Source organism: Lipomyces oligophaga, assembly GCF_038497815.1.
Source record: "Lipomyces oligophaga strain CBS 7107 unplaced genomic scaffold V1516scaffold_6, whole genome shotgun sequence".
Taxonomy (NCBI): Eukaryota; Fungi; Ascomycota; class Lipomycetes; order Lipomycetales; family Lipomycetaceae; genus Lipomyces; species [Lipomyces] oligophaga.
In genome coordinates, this window is record NW_027117790.1 from 409,165 (window position 1) to 421,182 (window position 12,018).

Sequence of the window (12,018 nt, forward strand, 5' to 3'; positions counted from 1 at the left end):
CTCACGCGCTTCTCCGCCTTCTTCTGGGCTAAACGACAAGCGCGGCGGCTTTGGGCTGGACTTTGGGCATTCGTCCCGACGCTTTTCGTTGTCATTTCGTTCTCCGTCTGACTGCAACTTGCCTTCTATTTTCGTTCTGTTTCGAGCTGATTCGACGCCATTTCTACGGGGGTTTCTACGCTTCTTAAATCTCAGCTCTTTCGCCATTTCTATTTTCCATACAACTCCTTAGTCCGCACCTTGAAATCACCGGCGAACTTGTACAAAACTACCTGCTCGCGAACTTGCACATCGCAGCACATCGCGAAGCACTGCTCAATTTCCGTCCAAATATCGCTTCTTGAAAGCTGGTTGGGCGCGCTCGCGGTTTGCCATATCTGCATCCCGCAACGCGCCCATCTCGCACGTTGCGCTTCTTTACATATTTATTGTTGAGTTTCGTCAGAGTACTACTAATTCCTGTGTCTCTTGCTCGCTGGACCAACTCACTTCAACATGTCTCTCAGAGTTTATAACGCCCACACTGGCCGAACGATCGACCTCAATCCAGAACTCTTTCTCACGTATGCTCAATTTAGACCTGGCTTCATAATTCAGTTTTACTAACTTTACTTCGCAGAATCGCAGATCTCAAGGAGACTATCGCTCAGCAACATGGCATTCCTCCAAATCACCAGATCGTCATGACCTCCCGTGCCACTCAGCTCCGCATATCCAATTTAGTAAACGAGGTAAATCCTGTTTTGTCAATCTGAATTGCCTACGGCTTTACTAATCTTTCGCAGACCGAGCTCTATCTTTTTGATCGTCTTCTGCTCAGCCATCCTACCTCAACCCCGCCAGTCACGACCACGCCATTGTTACCTTTAAACACGCAGCCAGTACCGAATACTACAAACGTGAAACCCTCTCAGAATGAAATGGTCGACTTATTTGAGCTAAGAGCGGCCTGGTCTGCTGGCCTTCTTGCTCGTGCCGAATCCTTGAATTCCTCTCTGTCATCTACTCTTGCCGAGGTCCAAGTCATTCGCCATTCCGTCGGGATCGCGATGCTACATTTGAAACATCATGTTGGCAACATCAATAGGCAATTTATGGAAATTATTGATCGTGCTGTTAATCAGGAAAATGATTTAGAAAATACTGATTGGAACGCCTCTCTTGCCAGACTGGATTCTATTCCCGTCGTCGAATGTTTTGGTGGCGGAACTCTGTCCGCCTGGATCGACCATGAAAAGGTATACAGTGTTCAGGCTGATATAGCATTTAGCGAACAGCATATCCAGGACCGCATCCGAGACATCAAATTTGTCGCGGATAAAGTGACGGCCGATAGTGATGCTCTTGGTCGCGAGATCGAACTTGCTAGCAATGATCTCACAGCCACCGCTGAGGCTGCAGGTGAATACGAAAATATCCCAGCAGTTCTAGAAGATTTGCATGCTATTGTGAATAAAATCCGAAAAGACGCGGTATACATTGCTGATCTGCCCAGTACTCCTGCTAGTATGCGCTCCATCGCTCGCATGGCAATGCTACATCAGCGCGAATATTTGCCTATCATTTCTGCTACTGTCTCTGAGCTTTGGGAGTATAATCGCGATGCTCAAAGTCGGAAAGCTGCAGCCCAAGTTGCTTCTCTGAGACATCTCAACACACTATCAGTGGTTCAATCTCGCGCCTCACCCATCAGACCTGATCTTGCATCTCTAGAGCGCGAACTTGAACTCGCTCAAGAATCTCTAGCGATTCTGAAGCAAATGGATTCTTTGCCTCTCATCTATGGAGGACTATTGATTGAATCGGTGCAGCGTGCGGAGTGGAATGAAAGAGTGCGTCAGCTTTCAGGGGAGGTTGCAGAAGAATTTGCCGTTTGGAAAGATGACGAGCAGAAGCGTCGGACGAAGTGGCTAAAGCGATTTGGAGGTTACATAGACACTTTTCAACAAACTTTCAGTTCTAGCGGTGCAAGTAATGGTACGTCGATAGGGTCCGAACATAGTTTATATTCTCTACGAAATGGAAGTACAAGCTTGTTTTCCGTTGAATTAAATCTTGTTGGATCTTCGGACGAGAAGAATAGCTCTACTGCAGGAATAGCAGGAAATGCTTCTATAGCAGTGACTCGCGAAGATGTGACCTCGTTCCTTGAAATCCTGCAGCGTATACCAGGTACTGAAGCCATGCTTTCAGAGCTACTTGAGATGATTAGAATATTAGATCGTGCGACTCAGGAGCGCAGCAAGAGTTCTTCTTCTCGTCGCCGTGAACGTCTGTTCAAGGGGTCCAACTATGTGGACGATATTCGCAGTAGCATGTTTGGCCTATCGAAAGTTGAAGCAGCTGTGGGAACTGCAGCTGCTGGACACCTATCCGGGAACCACTCGCTTGAGGCTAGTCGCCAGTCTTCACCGAACAAGGACGATAGCAGTGCATTAATACAAGAGAATCGGCAGTTGCAAGAGGTAGTTCGCGGTTATGAATCTCGAGTCCGCAGACTGGAAGACTTGCTCCATCGACAACAATTTAGTGCAGCTCCGGCAAATGCAAAAGCTTCTCCTGCTGGGTCAGGTAGTGTTGTATCGCAGCCGACATCATCTGCAATTTCAGCAGCTTCTACAATTACGTATCAGGGCCAAGCTAATGCAGTTAACAATTCTCTACTTCCAGCAAGCGTTTCGCGACATCACTCAGCTCCCAGTGATTTACACTTGTTCAAGAGCAATAGTGGTTCTTCGAGTTCAACATCCCCAATCTTGACACCGCTACAACCTATTCTTCAGCAGTCACCGCAACTTCCAGTCCGTTCATCTCCACCACCAAGTAGTACTGCAATTGCTTCCTCCTCACCACGCGCGTCATCAACCGCCGCAGAGTTTGAGATGTCTAGAAAGCGAGGAAGTGGTTTACGACTTGATCGATTAGCAAATGAATTACAGACAGTTTCTATTCGATCTGGATCACAGGAGTCCTCGCTGCTAGTAGGTGGGGGGGCTGAAGTCGTAGCAGACTTACATCGGCAACTTCAGACAGCGAAGAAGCAGCTGGGTGAAGAAAAGGATAATACTAATAGACTACGAAAACAAATCACAGAGACTGAATTGAATTTACAGGAGATTGAAGTCGTCAAGGAAGATCTGCTTGCCAACTTGACCCAGCAAGAATCCGAATTCCAGCTGGAGCGTAAATCAATGAATCAAGAAATTTCAGAACTCAAGGCTCGAATTTATGCGATGGAAGAAGAGGAAGATAATCTTGAAGAAAGCCGAGTTGATAAGGAAGGATTGATTGTCAATCTTGAAACAGCCTTGGAAGAGCAACAGCACAGAGAACGCGATCTAGAAACAATCAAGAGTGTCTTGGATGCGGAGATATTTTCTTTGCGTGAAACGTTAAGAGCTGAGAGAGAGCAATACAGCCGATTGACGAATTTGTTCAGTGAGTCTCGAGAGATGGTTGACGTTCTGCAGACTCAAGTGACTGGATTGAACGATCAACTAGCTCAGAAATCTTTATATGACCATGAGGGCTTGGAGAGAATGCAAGAACTAGCGAACTCAATTAAGTCGTCATCTGAAACAGTTATCGAAGAAAAGATCAGCGCCAGACTTGGATTGCTGGTTTGGCAAATTGTCAATTCCGAGACTGGAAGGGATGATTTGAGTGAGGAAGAGGTTCAGAATAAGATTATGGGATATATCTCTGATCGCAAGGCAGCAAATGAACGAGCTGAAGAACTTGAGAGTGACGTGCTCAGACTACGGAAAGTAGTACAGGACGGCGCACACAAGGAGATTGAGAGTGAGAAGAAACTCGAGGAATATAGAGAACGAGAACGAGAAGCCCGAAAACAGATGGCCAATTCGAATGTGCAGACACGACAATTGATGAAGCACTTGGGTATTCGATATTCTAAGAATAAGCCGCAGGAGATGGTATTCAGCAGTCGAGTTCGTGACGAAGGTCTTTACAAGATTCTACCCGAGAGTGAGAGGGAAAGATGGGAACTGGAGAATGAGATCGAGAACGAGGAAGAAGCTAATGATAAGGATCTGGAAGGGGAAGAAGACGGAAGTGGAACTTGTGTTGACTTCGACGAATTTGCGCGGATGGTGATCAAACGAGTGGACGAAAGTGAATTTGTCGCTCATAAATGGAACAAAATGGCCCGCCTGTATCGGGAGAAGACGCGGCGGTTCCAGAAGGAGTCTAGCGATAAGATCGCGTACCGCTTGTTTCGAGTTGGGGATCTGGCTTTGTTCTTGCCTACGAAGAGTAAGGAACAAGTATGGGCAGCGTTCAATGACGGGCCGCCATACTGCTTTCTACGAGAAGACGAAGAGACGAGGAGGCAGTTTCGGCTTGGAGAACGACAATGGATGGTTGGCCGCATCAGCAAGATCGAGGAAGACGTGGAAGTCAGTGGGGAGGATGGCGGCGTGGAGATCGTGAAATGTGCAGTTCCAGATGGACGACGGTTTGTAGTTGACGTTGAAGAGGTTGATGATCAAGTGCAGATGCAGGTACAAGTTCGGATGGGAGAAATCGAGGAGAGCTTGGGGATGAGAGAGCTGGGACCTGGGCCAAGCATGTCTGCATTAGCTGCGGCGTCCCTGGTAGCGCGTCGGACAAGTCGTGGAGGGGAGAACGAGGGAGAAGAGATTGAGAGAGTTGAAGACGGCGAGGCAGAGGGAGAAGCCGAGGAGGAAGTCGAGGAAGAAGTCGAGGAGGACGTAGCTGGAAATGCGGTGATGGGATCTACTATTGCAGCGGCCGGATCTATTACTACAGATGATGGCAACGACGAGCAAGCAGAATAGAGATAGTTGACTACGCTGGCGTAGATGACCTAATATGTTTTTAATATACCTAATTCAGCACACTGTATTCTTTCGATAAAGTAAACCCCCGAGCGCATTATTACCTTCATTGCAGACACGAAAATCCCATACGCCCATACAGCGAGCCAGCCCGGCTAGATAATATCCCTTAGTAATCCCGTCCAGCCGCCTTATGTAACGTCACGTGTTTACACGTGACGCAGTATTCTGCGGATGCAGCATCAAAACAACACTGAGTCACATTCCGGATCGACCCAGACAGAGTGTCCGTGCACGTGGCGCCGAGAAGACCAGGATATACGCCTAGAGTGCTGGGATATGCGGTGGGAGGCGCGCCAGTGCTCTCCGCAGGGCTGCGCACACATCTCGTCTCACATTATTGTTAAGAAGCCTGTTGAGTGGGCCATTCCCACTTGCGCTTCCCTCCCGTTCATCGCACTATTACTTACTACTGTTGCTACTGCTGCTACCTTTCCTCTACCTTTACTACTGCTCGTACTTAACTACTGCGGTTGTCGAGTGTATTGTTCTGCTACAGATCACCAACAGCACCATCAGCAACAACAGACACAACAGCGTCTTCTTTTGTCTGTGTTTATAGTTACAGACTCAATCCTATTTTCCCGTGTTTTCTTGTCTCTCCTTTTGTTGTTTCGTACGTTTTGCTCCGCTTTCCAGCTCCTGGTGCCCTCCGCTTCCTCTCTGCTGCCTACTAACGCGACGCGACGCGACCACAGTGAACAATGCCTAAAGACGTCAAGACCAGAAAGACCAAGGCCGGCGGCCGTCGAAAGAAAGGTTTGTTCTTGTCTCCTGATTGTGTTTTTCTCTTCTGCGGGCCTCATTGAGTCTGTCACACCTCTTATTGGGCCGATCGCCCGGCTGCTCGCGCACTCTCTCTGTGTCTGTCGATCCGCCTCGGGTAAAAATTCACACATTCGACGCGTCGAACGCGTCGAATGTGTGCATTTCAACAACAACCGCAGCTCTTTGTATTATTTATTTTGTAAACTTTGTTTCTGTTATTTTGCATTTGTGTCTCATTGTTTTCGTATTTTCTGCACATTTTTGCTACTGCGAAACAATCCAATTTCCTTCTATAATGTGTCTGGCAATATTGTCTCGCGCCCGTCTGTTGCGACAGCCCAGCTAACTGTTATCAGATCCCAACGCGCCCAAGCGATCGTTGTCCGCATACATGTTCTTTGCCAACGAGCAGCGTGAGAACGTCCGCTCGGAGAATCCTGGCATTGCCTTTGGTATTTATATTCCATTCTTTTCTAGTGCGTCTTAGCAGTTACTAACTTGTTTCTTTAGGCCAGGTAGGCAAGGTTCTCGGTGAGAGATGGAAGGCTTTGACCCCCAAGGAGAAGTCTGTAAGTACATGTGGAAGCTCATTGTTCATCGTCAATTCCAAGTTTGTATATACTAACACGTTTTCCTCAGCCTTACGAGACTCGTGCTGCCCAAGATAAGAAGCGTTATGAAGAGCAGAAGGCTGCTTATCTTGCCTCGGGCGGTGCTGCCGACTATGACGACGAAGAGTAAACTCTTTGTTTTCTTTTTCGCTTCTAGGAACATTAGTTTTCGTTTGCAGATCGCTAACGCGGGTTTCTAGTTGTCGTGTAAAAGTAGCTATTCAGGGAAATAAGATTCACTAGATTTTTTTTTTCTTGTCTGAGATTCGATCTCGTCTTTATACTATTATTTATCTTTAACTGTGTGGGAAACTCTTGGTTGTTTATTTATATTATTTTATTACTATTTTACTGGAATTTGTATTTCTGCGTGTTGTGTTTGTATTTATGTTTTTTCGGCTGCAATTTTATTTGCTTGCTGGGATGCGAAACTTATGCTTCTTGAAATCTGTATCACTATAGGAAGATTTGATCTGATTTGTGTGAAGTCGGTCTGGCAAGGACTAGCTGCATGTCGGATTTTTGTTTTCTGTTTTATTTCTTCTATTTTTCCTTCTTCTTTATATTTGAGTGTATTTTTAGTTTTTGTTACAAGTATATGGGATAACTCTTTAGCTGATTGTGAACGCATTATAGCAGTGAGTAAATCAACAAGATAACAAATGTTCGATTGTTACGACTGCATAAGAAACCAAATCTACAAGAAACCATGCCATACAGACACTATCAACAACAAAAAAAGACCGCTCGAATTTATAATTTATCCGGCCCTGCCTCGAACGCACGGCGATTGAACCGCCAGATTTTACTATCAGGTTCTACACCTGCCAGTTTAGTAACTTGCAGATACTTGCCCTCGTCATCGACCTGCTCAAAATATAGACGCTGCCATTCTCGGTTTTCATCCTGCTCTTGTTTACGAAGTGCGCGTTGGGCATTTTCGATCTTGCTTTTCTCAACGTGGATGGTGTCATAGTCCATCACAGAAACCGCCGCAGCAACTTTCTCCCAGGCTCGGTTGGACTCATATTCAGCTTGCTCGGCAATGGGCTTCACGGTTAATGGTACCACAGGATGCTCCGAGGCGTCGTAGAAAGGCTGCTCTGCAGATTTCTTCACAGAATCGTTTCTGATTGTTGATTTACCGGACCATTGGCCCTGAATGGTATACAGCGACGTACTGCTGTTATCGGGTCCGTACAATTTTCCTTTAAACGTGTTCTTTTTGCCTGAGAAATAGCCCTTACCAGAGTATTCTGTCACAAATTTGTATCCATTTGAGCACTGGATCACTGTCTTGCCCTCAAGCTCAACATATGGCGCGCCGTAGAAAAGACCCTCAATGTGAAGCGACGGAAGCTGAATGTAGTAAAGCTCGTCAAACTTACTGATCCGCAGCAGAGCATGACCGACCTGACGAACGCTGATGGTCAATGTAGATGCAGACACAGATACTTTTTGGCCGTTGTATCCTTCTAGCTCAACTCCATAGAGGTCATTGAAAATTCCATACGCAGTTACCGGCGGATGATGTGACACTTGCTCAGAGACAAGAATGGTTTCGCCCTCGTCATCTGTGACCCATTTGCCAAAGAAGCATTCACCCAGGAAAGGATTTAGCGGCTTCTTTTCGGATCCAAGCTTTTCGTTCCGCGAAGTATACTGCCCTTTCAACGTCGCAATGAACCATCGATACACTGCAAGAGCTCGCTCCTCGGGATCGACAATCATAGACGGCGCGACAAACAAATCCGGTTGTTCAGACCAGAACTTAGAAAACTCTGTCAACGACGTAGACGAGAGAATGAAAGGAGGCGCCTAACCTTGTCAAAACAGAATACCTCTAATCGAGCTCACGCACCGCAGACTTACTGTGATTGACGCAATATCGCCCTTTGAAGAGGCGAGAGACTTGAGAAATGTCATCCATGGCCCTTTCTGGGTCTACATCATAATACATATTAGGTTAGCTAGACTCAATCTCAGGCCAATTGACTCGCAAACAAGACGTACCGGAGGAACTTTGTCTTCGCCCGCAGCGGGTGGTTCTGGTGTGTTTGACATTACTGTGCAATTCCTTAGAAATACGTTTCCGCGAAGGCAAGCTATGGAAATCTAAAAAAGTACAAATGAAAGAAATTAGATCCAGAGATTAGATCTTGATCAGCAAAACTGGAAATAAATCTGTCAGAGTTAAAAATCTCAAAAGCCTGAAATGTCACCGCAGTTCCACTGACAATTGCACAAACAATGACTTCTAGTCTCTTTTTATTTCTAATTTCGATCGAGATTTCTCTTAGAAAGTTCAACTCTGTCGCAGGCTTTATGTCCGTTCGTCTGACTGTGTCTGCCCTTCTCTAATGCGCGTGCATCAGTGTACTTGTTTATAGATCCCAGCCCAGACCAGTTCACTACATTCATCTCGTATAAGGTACAAATGTACAATATGTATACAGTTATGCATTATTCCTAATTAGGCATAAAAGCCTTCCTAATCCGGGTACCGCTTTGAGCGTCAGCCGTACTTTCTTGAAACATACGATTATGTAATTACCGAAGCCTCAGTGCGTTCCAGTCTGCCCCTCCGTAAGAGGTAACCTCGTCTATATGGTCAAAATTGGTTCCAAACTAGGATATAACTGAGAGACGTATAGCATATATCCAAAAAATAAAGATGAGAAATCGGGCCTTGTGCACGGTCAGCGACTGATTTAGCAATTGAATCGACCCGCTCGCGATTTATTAGTCAGATCGTCCGTAATCCTAGCAGCTGTGCTCCCCCGCATATTGCTCGACGGGAGCCTACAAACCGGCTCATTTCATACCAACTCCATCCGAATCCAGACTGCCATATCAGAGACCGATTAAAACTGAAAGTCGCCCTTGCTTCCGGATGAATGGGGTTCTTTGCTCTCCTCGCGGTCCCTTGCTTACCCTTGCTCAATAGCTCACTCTTTTACACTTTGACTCGCCCACCCCTCGTAATTCTCCCGGATTTGCTATTTCCAACTTGAAAATTCCCATTTTTTCCCTCTATCCCAAACAATCCAATCATTAGTCAATCCAACCCATTCAGTCAGTTGCCATTTGCCATGTCGATCGAAAATAGTAAGTAGAAGTCCCCCAATATTTCTTGTCTGTATCTTCTACTCACTCTTGATTTAGAGTCCTCTCCTTCCACCGCCGCTCAGGAGATGCCTATTATGGCTTCTCCTGATAGTGTCGCGGCCATTGCTCCCTCGAAATCAGAATCAGAGCCAAAGCCAGAGCCAGAGGAAGGGCCCGAAACTAAACCTCAGCCTGAGCAAGAATCGACGGGAGAGATCAATGAGCCAGTTAAACCAACTCCGCAGAAGCGATCCGTCGATTCAAAAGACCAGCAAGAATCTACGTCAACAACCGAGGAACCAAAGTCGAAACAGCTCGATCCTCCTGTTGCGACTCGCAAAACTAAAAAACCACGCACTGTTTCCTCGGCTGCGAATTCTGAAGAACAAGTCTCTTCGCGGACCCGATCGAAGAACCGCCTTACTGCTTAGTTTCGTTCAATGTCTTGAATCGTCAATAAATAGTTACTGTGTTTGCACTCTTCCAATACGCATAATGGATAGATCAACACCTTGCCAAAGCAAAGGCCTTGAATAGTTTTCGATCCAGCCCTATAATTTCATGTTCCGATATTTCACAGACATTTTCTTGTCCTCCAAATCGATCTCCTCATATACAAGCATATACACATAGGGCGTCTGTTTCAAAACTTCCTCCATCGTGCATTCCCACACTTTGTCATCACTAATTCTCCACCATTCTTTTGGTCCTGTGAACTGTCGAAACAATTTCCTTGATAGGCGAGCAGCTTCTCGCTCTTGGGCTCCTGCGTCGAGCTTTTGAGCATCGAGGTCAGGCTTCAAATCAGTCCCCACCTCCGCTTCGCTTGAAATAGAACTGACATTATCAGCCGCAAGAATTGCCTCGTATGCTTTGTCACGTTTAGATTCCGCCTCGTAGTCTTTAAACATCTCTTTCCGTCGATAGCATTCGTAATGGCCTGCTGAATGTGTCCCCAAATGTCGAATCATTGATGCTAATCTATATGTCTTTGACGAGGACGACCCAATGGAGGTTTCCTTAGATTCATATGATGAATTCAATTGTTTGATCAATTCCTTCATAGCGTCCGGTCCTGAGCCTTGAGTCGTCAGTGTCAAAAACTCTGGAAACTTGACTCTACAGCTATTTCGCGTTGCCGTATGGGAAAAAATAGACCGAGATAGGTGAAGTATAAGCATGCTGGGGAGCACTCCTAACGATGTCGATCTAGAAATTTTAGACTTGATCTGCTTCGGAAGTTGTGATTCAATTGTAGGATGTAATTCCGCATTAGGATCACATCGCTGGAGATAGGATATATATCCGGCAGGATCCTCCCGATAATCTGGAGGTTCCTCTTCTGCAGTGGATTTTCTTCGCTGCACCGAATCTGGCTGCTTTATTGAACATTCAATTGCTTCAGCTGGTGCATAAGCTCGCTGAGCGACAATTTGAGCTAGAGCACGCAATCTGCATTGCACACATCCGTAATCTGAAATGACCTCGGACCGGAACAAAGTAGCTAAACATTCTTCCAGTGTAGTGCTCGATCGTTGTGGTACATTGAGCGTCAGGACAATAAAGTCAGTCGTCCTCGGGGGAGATAAGTTGCCACACTCTAAGCAGCGAATTACGTCAGTTGTCGAGCCTTCAAACGGAAGATATTCACGAATCGACGAGCCAGCTTCTGAAGTCGGCTCATCGATAGAACCGGCCATGGACTTGACTTTCTTTTCATGTTCGTCTGCAATTGTCTGTAAGATCAAGTGCAGTAACTCATGTGCGTCATGTTGGCGCCGGGATATCCGGGCTTTGAAAATGCTTTCAAGAACATGTAGAAATGGCCAAGGTGAAATTGCCTTTGGACGGACAATGGGCGAATTCAGCTCTAGAAATGCCGTTAAATACCAAACCCGACCTAATATGGGCATTCAACGAACCCTGAATCATGCGATTTAGAGACTCGGTAAGTAGTAGATCTTTGAATCGTGGATCTGCTAGATATGCCCTCAATGAAGGCGACGACGAAAGGGCCTAGCTCAGTGATCAGCAAACTAGGTCTAATAAACATAAATCCGGACTCAAACAAACCTGGAGATCGCTGTTGGCAAAACAATCGTTTGCCTCGTTGCGCAGCCCGACGACATACCGCGAATTCCGCGAAAACCCAGTACCAGCTGATCCCTCTGGGTAGTCTGAACCAGATTTCCCCCAAAACGATGGCATGAATACGTAGAGCGCAAACGAGCCGATGACAATCGTGGCTGCTGCGTAAGAATACAACTTCCTATCCACTGTCGACGAGGACATGGCTGTTGATCCACGTCGGATCCAATATCACCAGCTCTGCTGAATGCAGAAACCCGACAGACCCAGCAAGTACAATATCCCACATAAGCCCAGCAAGCAACAGCCACCTAAATAACTCACGGTCTGACAATTACGTACCTGTCTCCGCATACGTACATCTCAGTATCGATTGCAAATTTCCTTTTTTTGGAAAAACCTAGCCCTGTGATCTGCTTGACACTGGCCCCTCCACAGGTTGGTGTAAACTTTTTCCTCATTTTCTGAACTCTTCTTCCTTTCCAGGGCCAACTTCCGATCAAAAACCAATTGTGTGCTTGTTTTCCGCGCTGTATTGCTGCAGAATTGAATTGATTTGCTTT

The 12,018-nt window shown here is 46.2% G+C and overlaps 4 protein-coding genes across 4 annotated transcripts; 2 read left to right on the plus strand and 2 right to left on the minus strand.

The window, feature by feature from the left end:
- Window positions 1-495: 495 nt before the first annotated feature.
- On the plus strand, window positions 496-4,820 carry V1516DRAFT_686649 (uncharacterized protein; the record flags this gene model as incomplete). The annotated part of the gene is made up of 3 exons (XM_066923675.1): window positions 496-563; window positions 620-731; window positions 786-4,820. The coding sequence occupies 3 exons, from the start codon at window positions 496-498 to the stop codon at window positions 4,818-4,820; spliced, it is 4,215 nt and encodes a 1,404-aa protein (XP_066776135.1).
- A 764-nt stretch (window positions 4,821-5,584) lies between these two features.
- V1516DRAFT_696588 (high mobility group box domain-containing protein) lies at window positions 5,585-6,389 on the plus strand (the record flags this gene model as incomplete). Its single annotated transcript, XM_066924045.1, has 4 exons — window positions 5,585-5,639; window positions 6,005-6,100; window positions 6,159-6,217; window positions 6,288-6,389. The coding sequence occupies 4 exons, from the start codon at window positions 5,585-5,587 to the stop codon at window positions 6,387-6,389; spliced, it is 312 nt and encodes a 103-aa protein (XP_066776136.1).
- Window positions 6,390-6,805: 416 nt separating this feature from the next.
- V1516DRAFT_678340 (uncharacterized protein) lies at window positions 6,806-8,287 on the minus strand. Its single transcript, XM_066922740.1, has 2 exons — window positions 8,132-8,287; window positions 6,806-8,077 (listed from the first exon to the last, which is right to left on the minus strand). The coding sequence occupies exons 1-2, from the start codon at window positions 8,183-8,185 to the stop codon at window positions 7,013-7,015; spliced, it is 1,119 nt and encodes a 372-aa protein (XP_066776137.1). The 5' UTR covers window positions 8,186-8,287; the 3' UTR covers window positions 6,806-7,012.
- A 1,631-nt stretch (window positions 8,288-9,918) lies between these two features.
- On the minus strand, window positions 9,919-11,659 carry V1516DRAFT_665416 (uncharacterized protein; the record flags this gene model as incomplete). Its single annotated transcript, XM_066920673.1, has 3 exons — window positions 9,919-11,237; window positions 11,290-11,383; window positions 11,441-11,659. The coding sequence occupies 3 exons, from the start codon at window positions 11,657-11,659 to the stop codon at window positions 9,919-9,921; spliced, it is 1,632 nt and encodes a 543-aa protein (XP_066776138.1).
- Window positions 11,660-12,018: the final 359 nt, after the last annotated feature.

Excerpts from the sequence above, each read along its gene's own strand:
- V1516DRAFT_678340 (XM_066922740.1), bottom strand. The coding sequence starts at position 8,185 with ATGACATTTCTCAAGTCTCTCGCCTCTTCAAAGGGCGATATTGCGTCA. Across the intron at positions 8,078-8,131 it reads GCGATATTGCGTCAATCACA|GCGCCTCCTTTCATTCTCTC; the intron begins GTAAGTCTGCGG and ends TGACAAGGTTAG.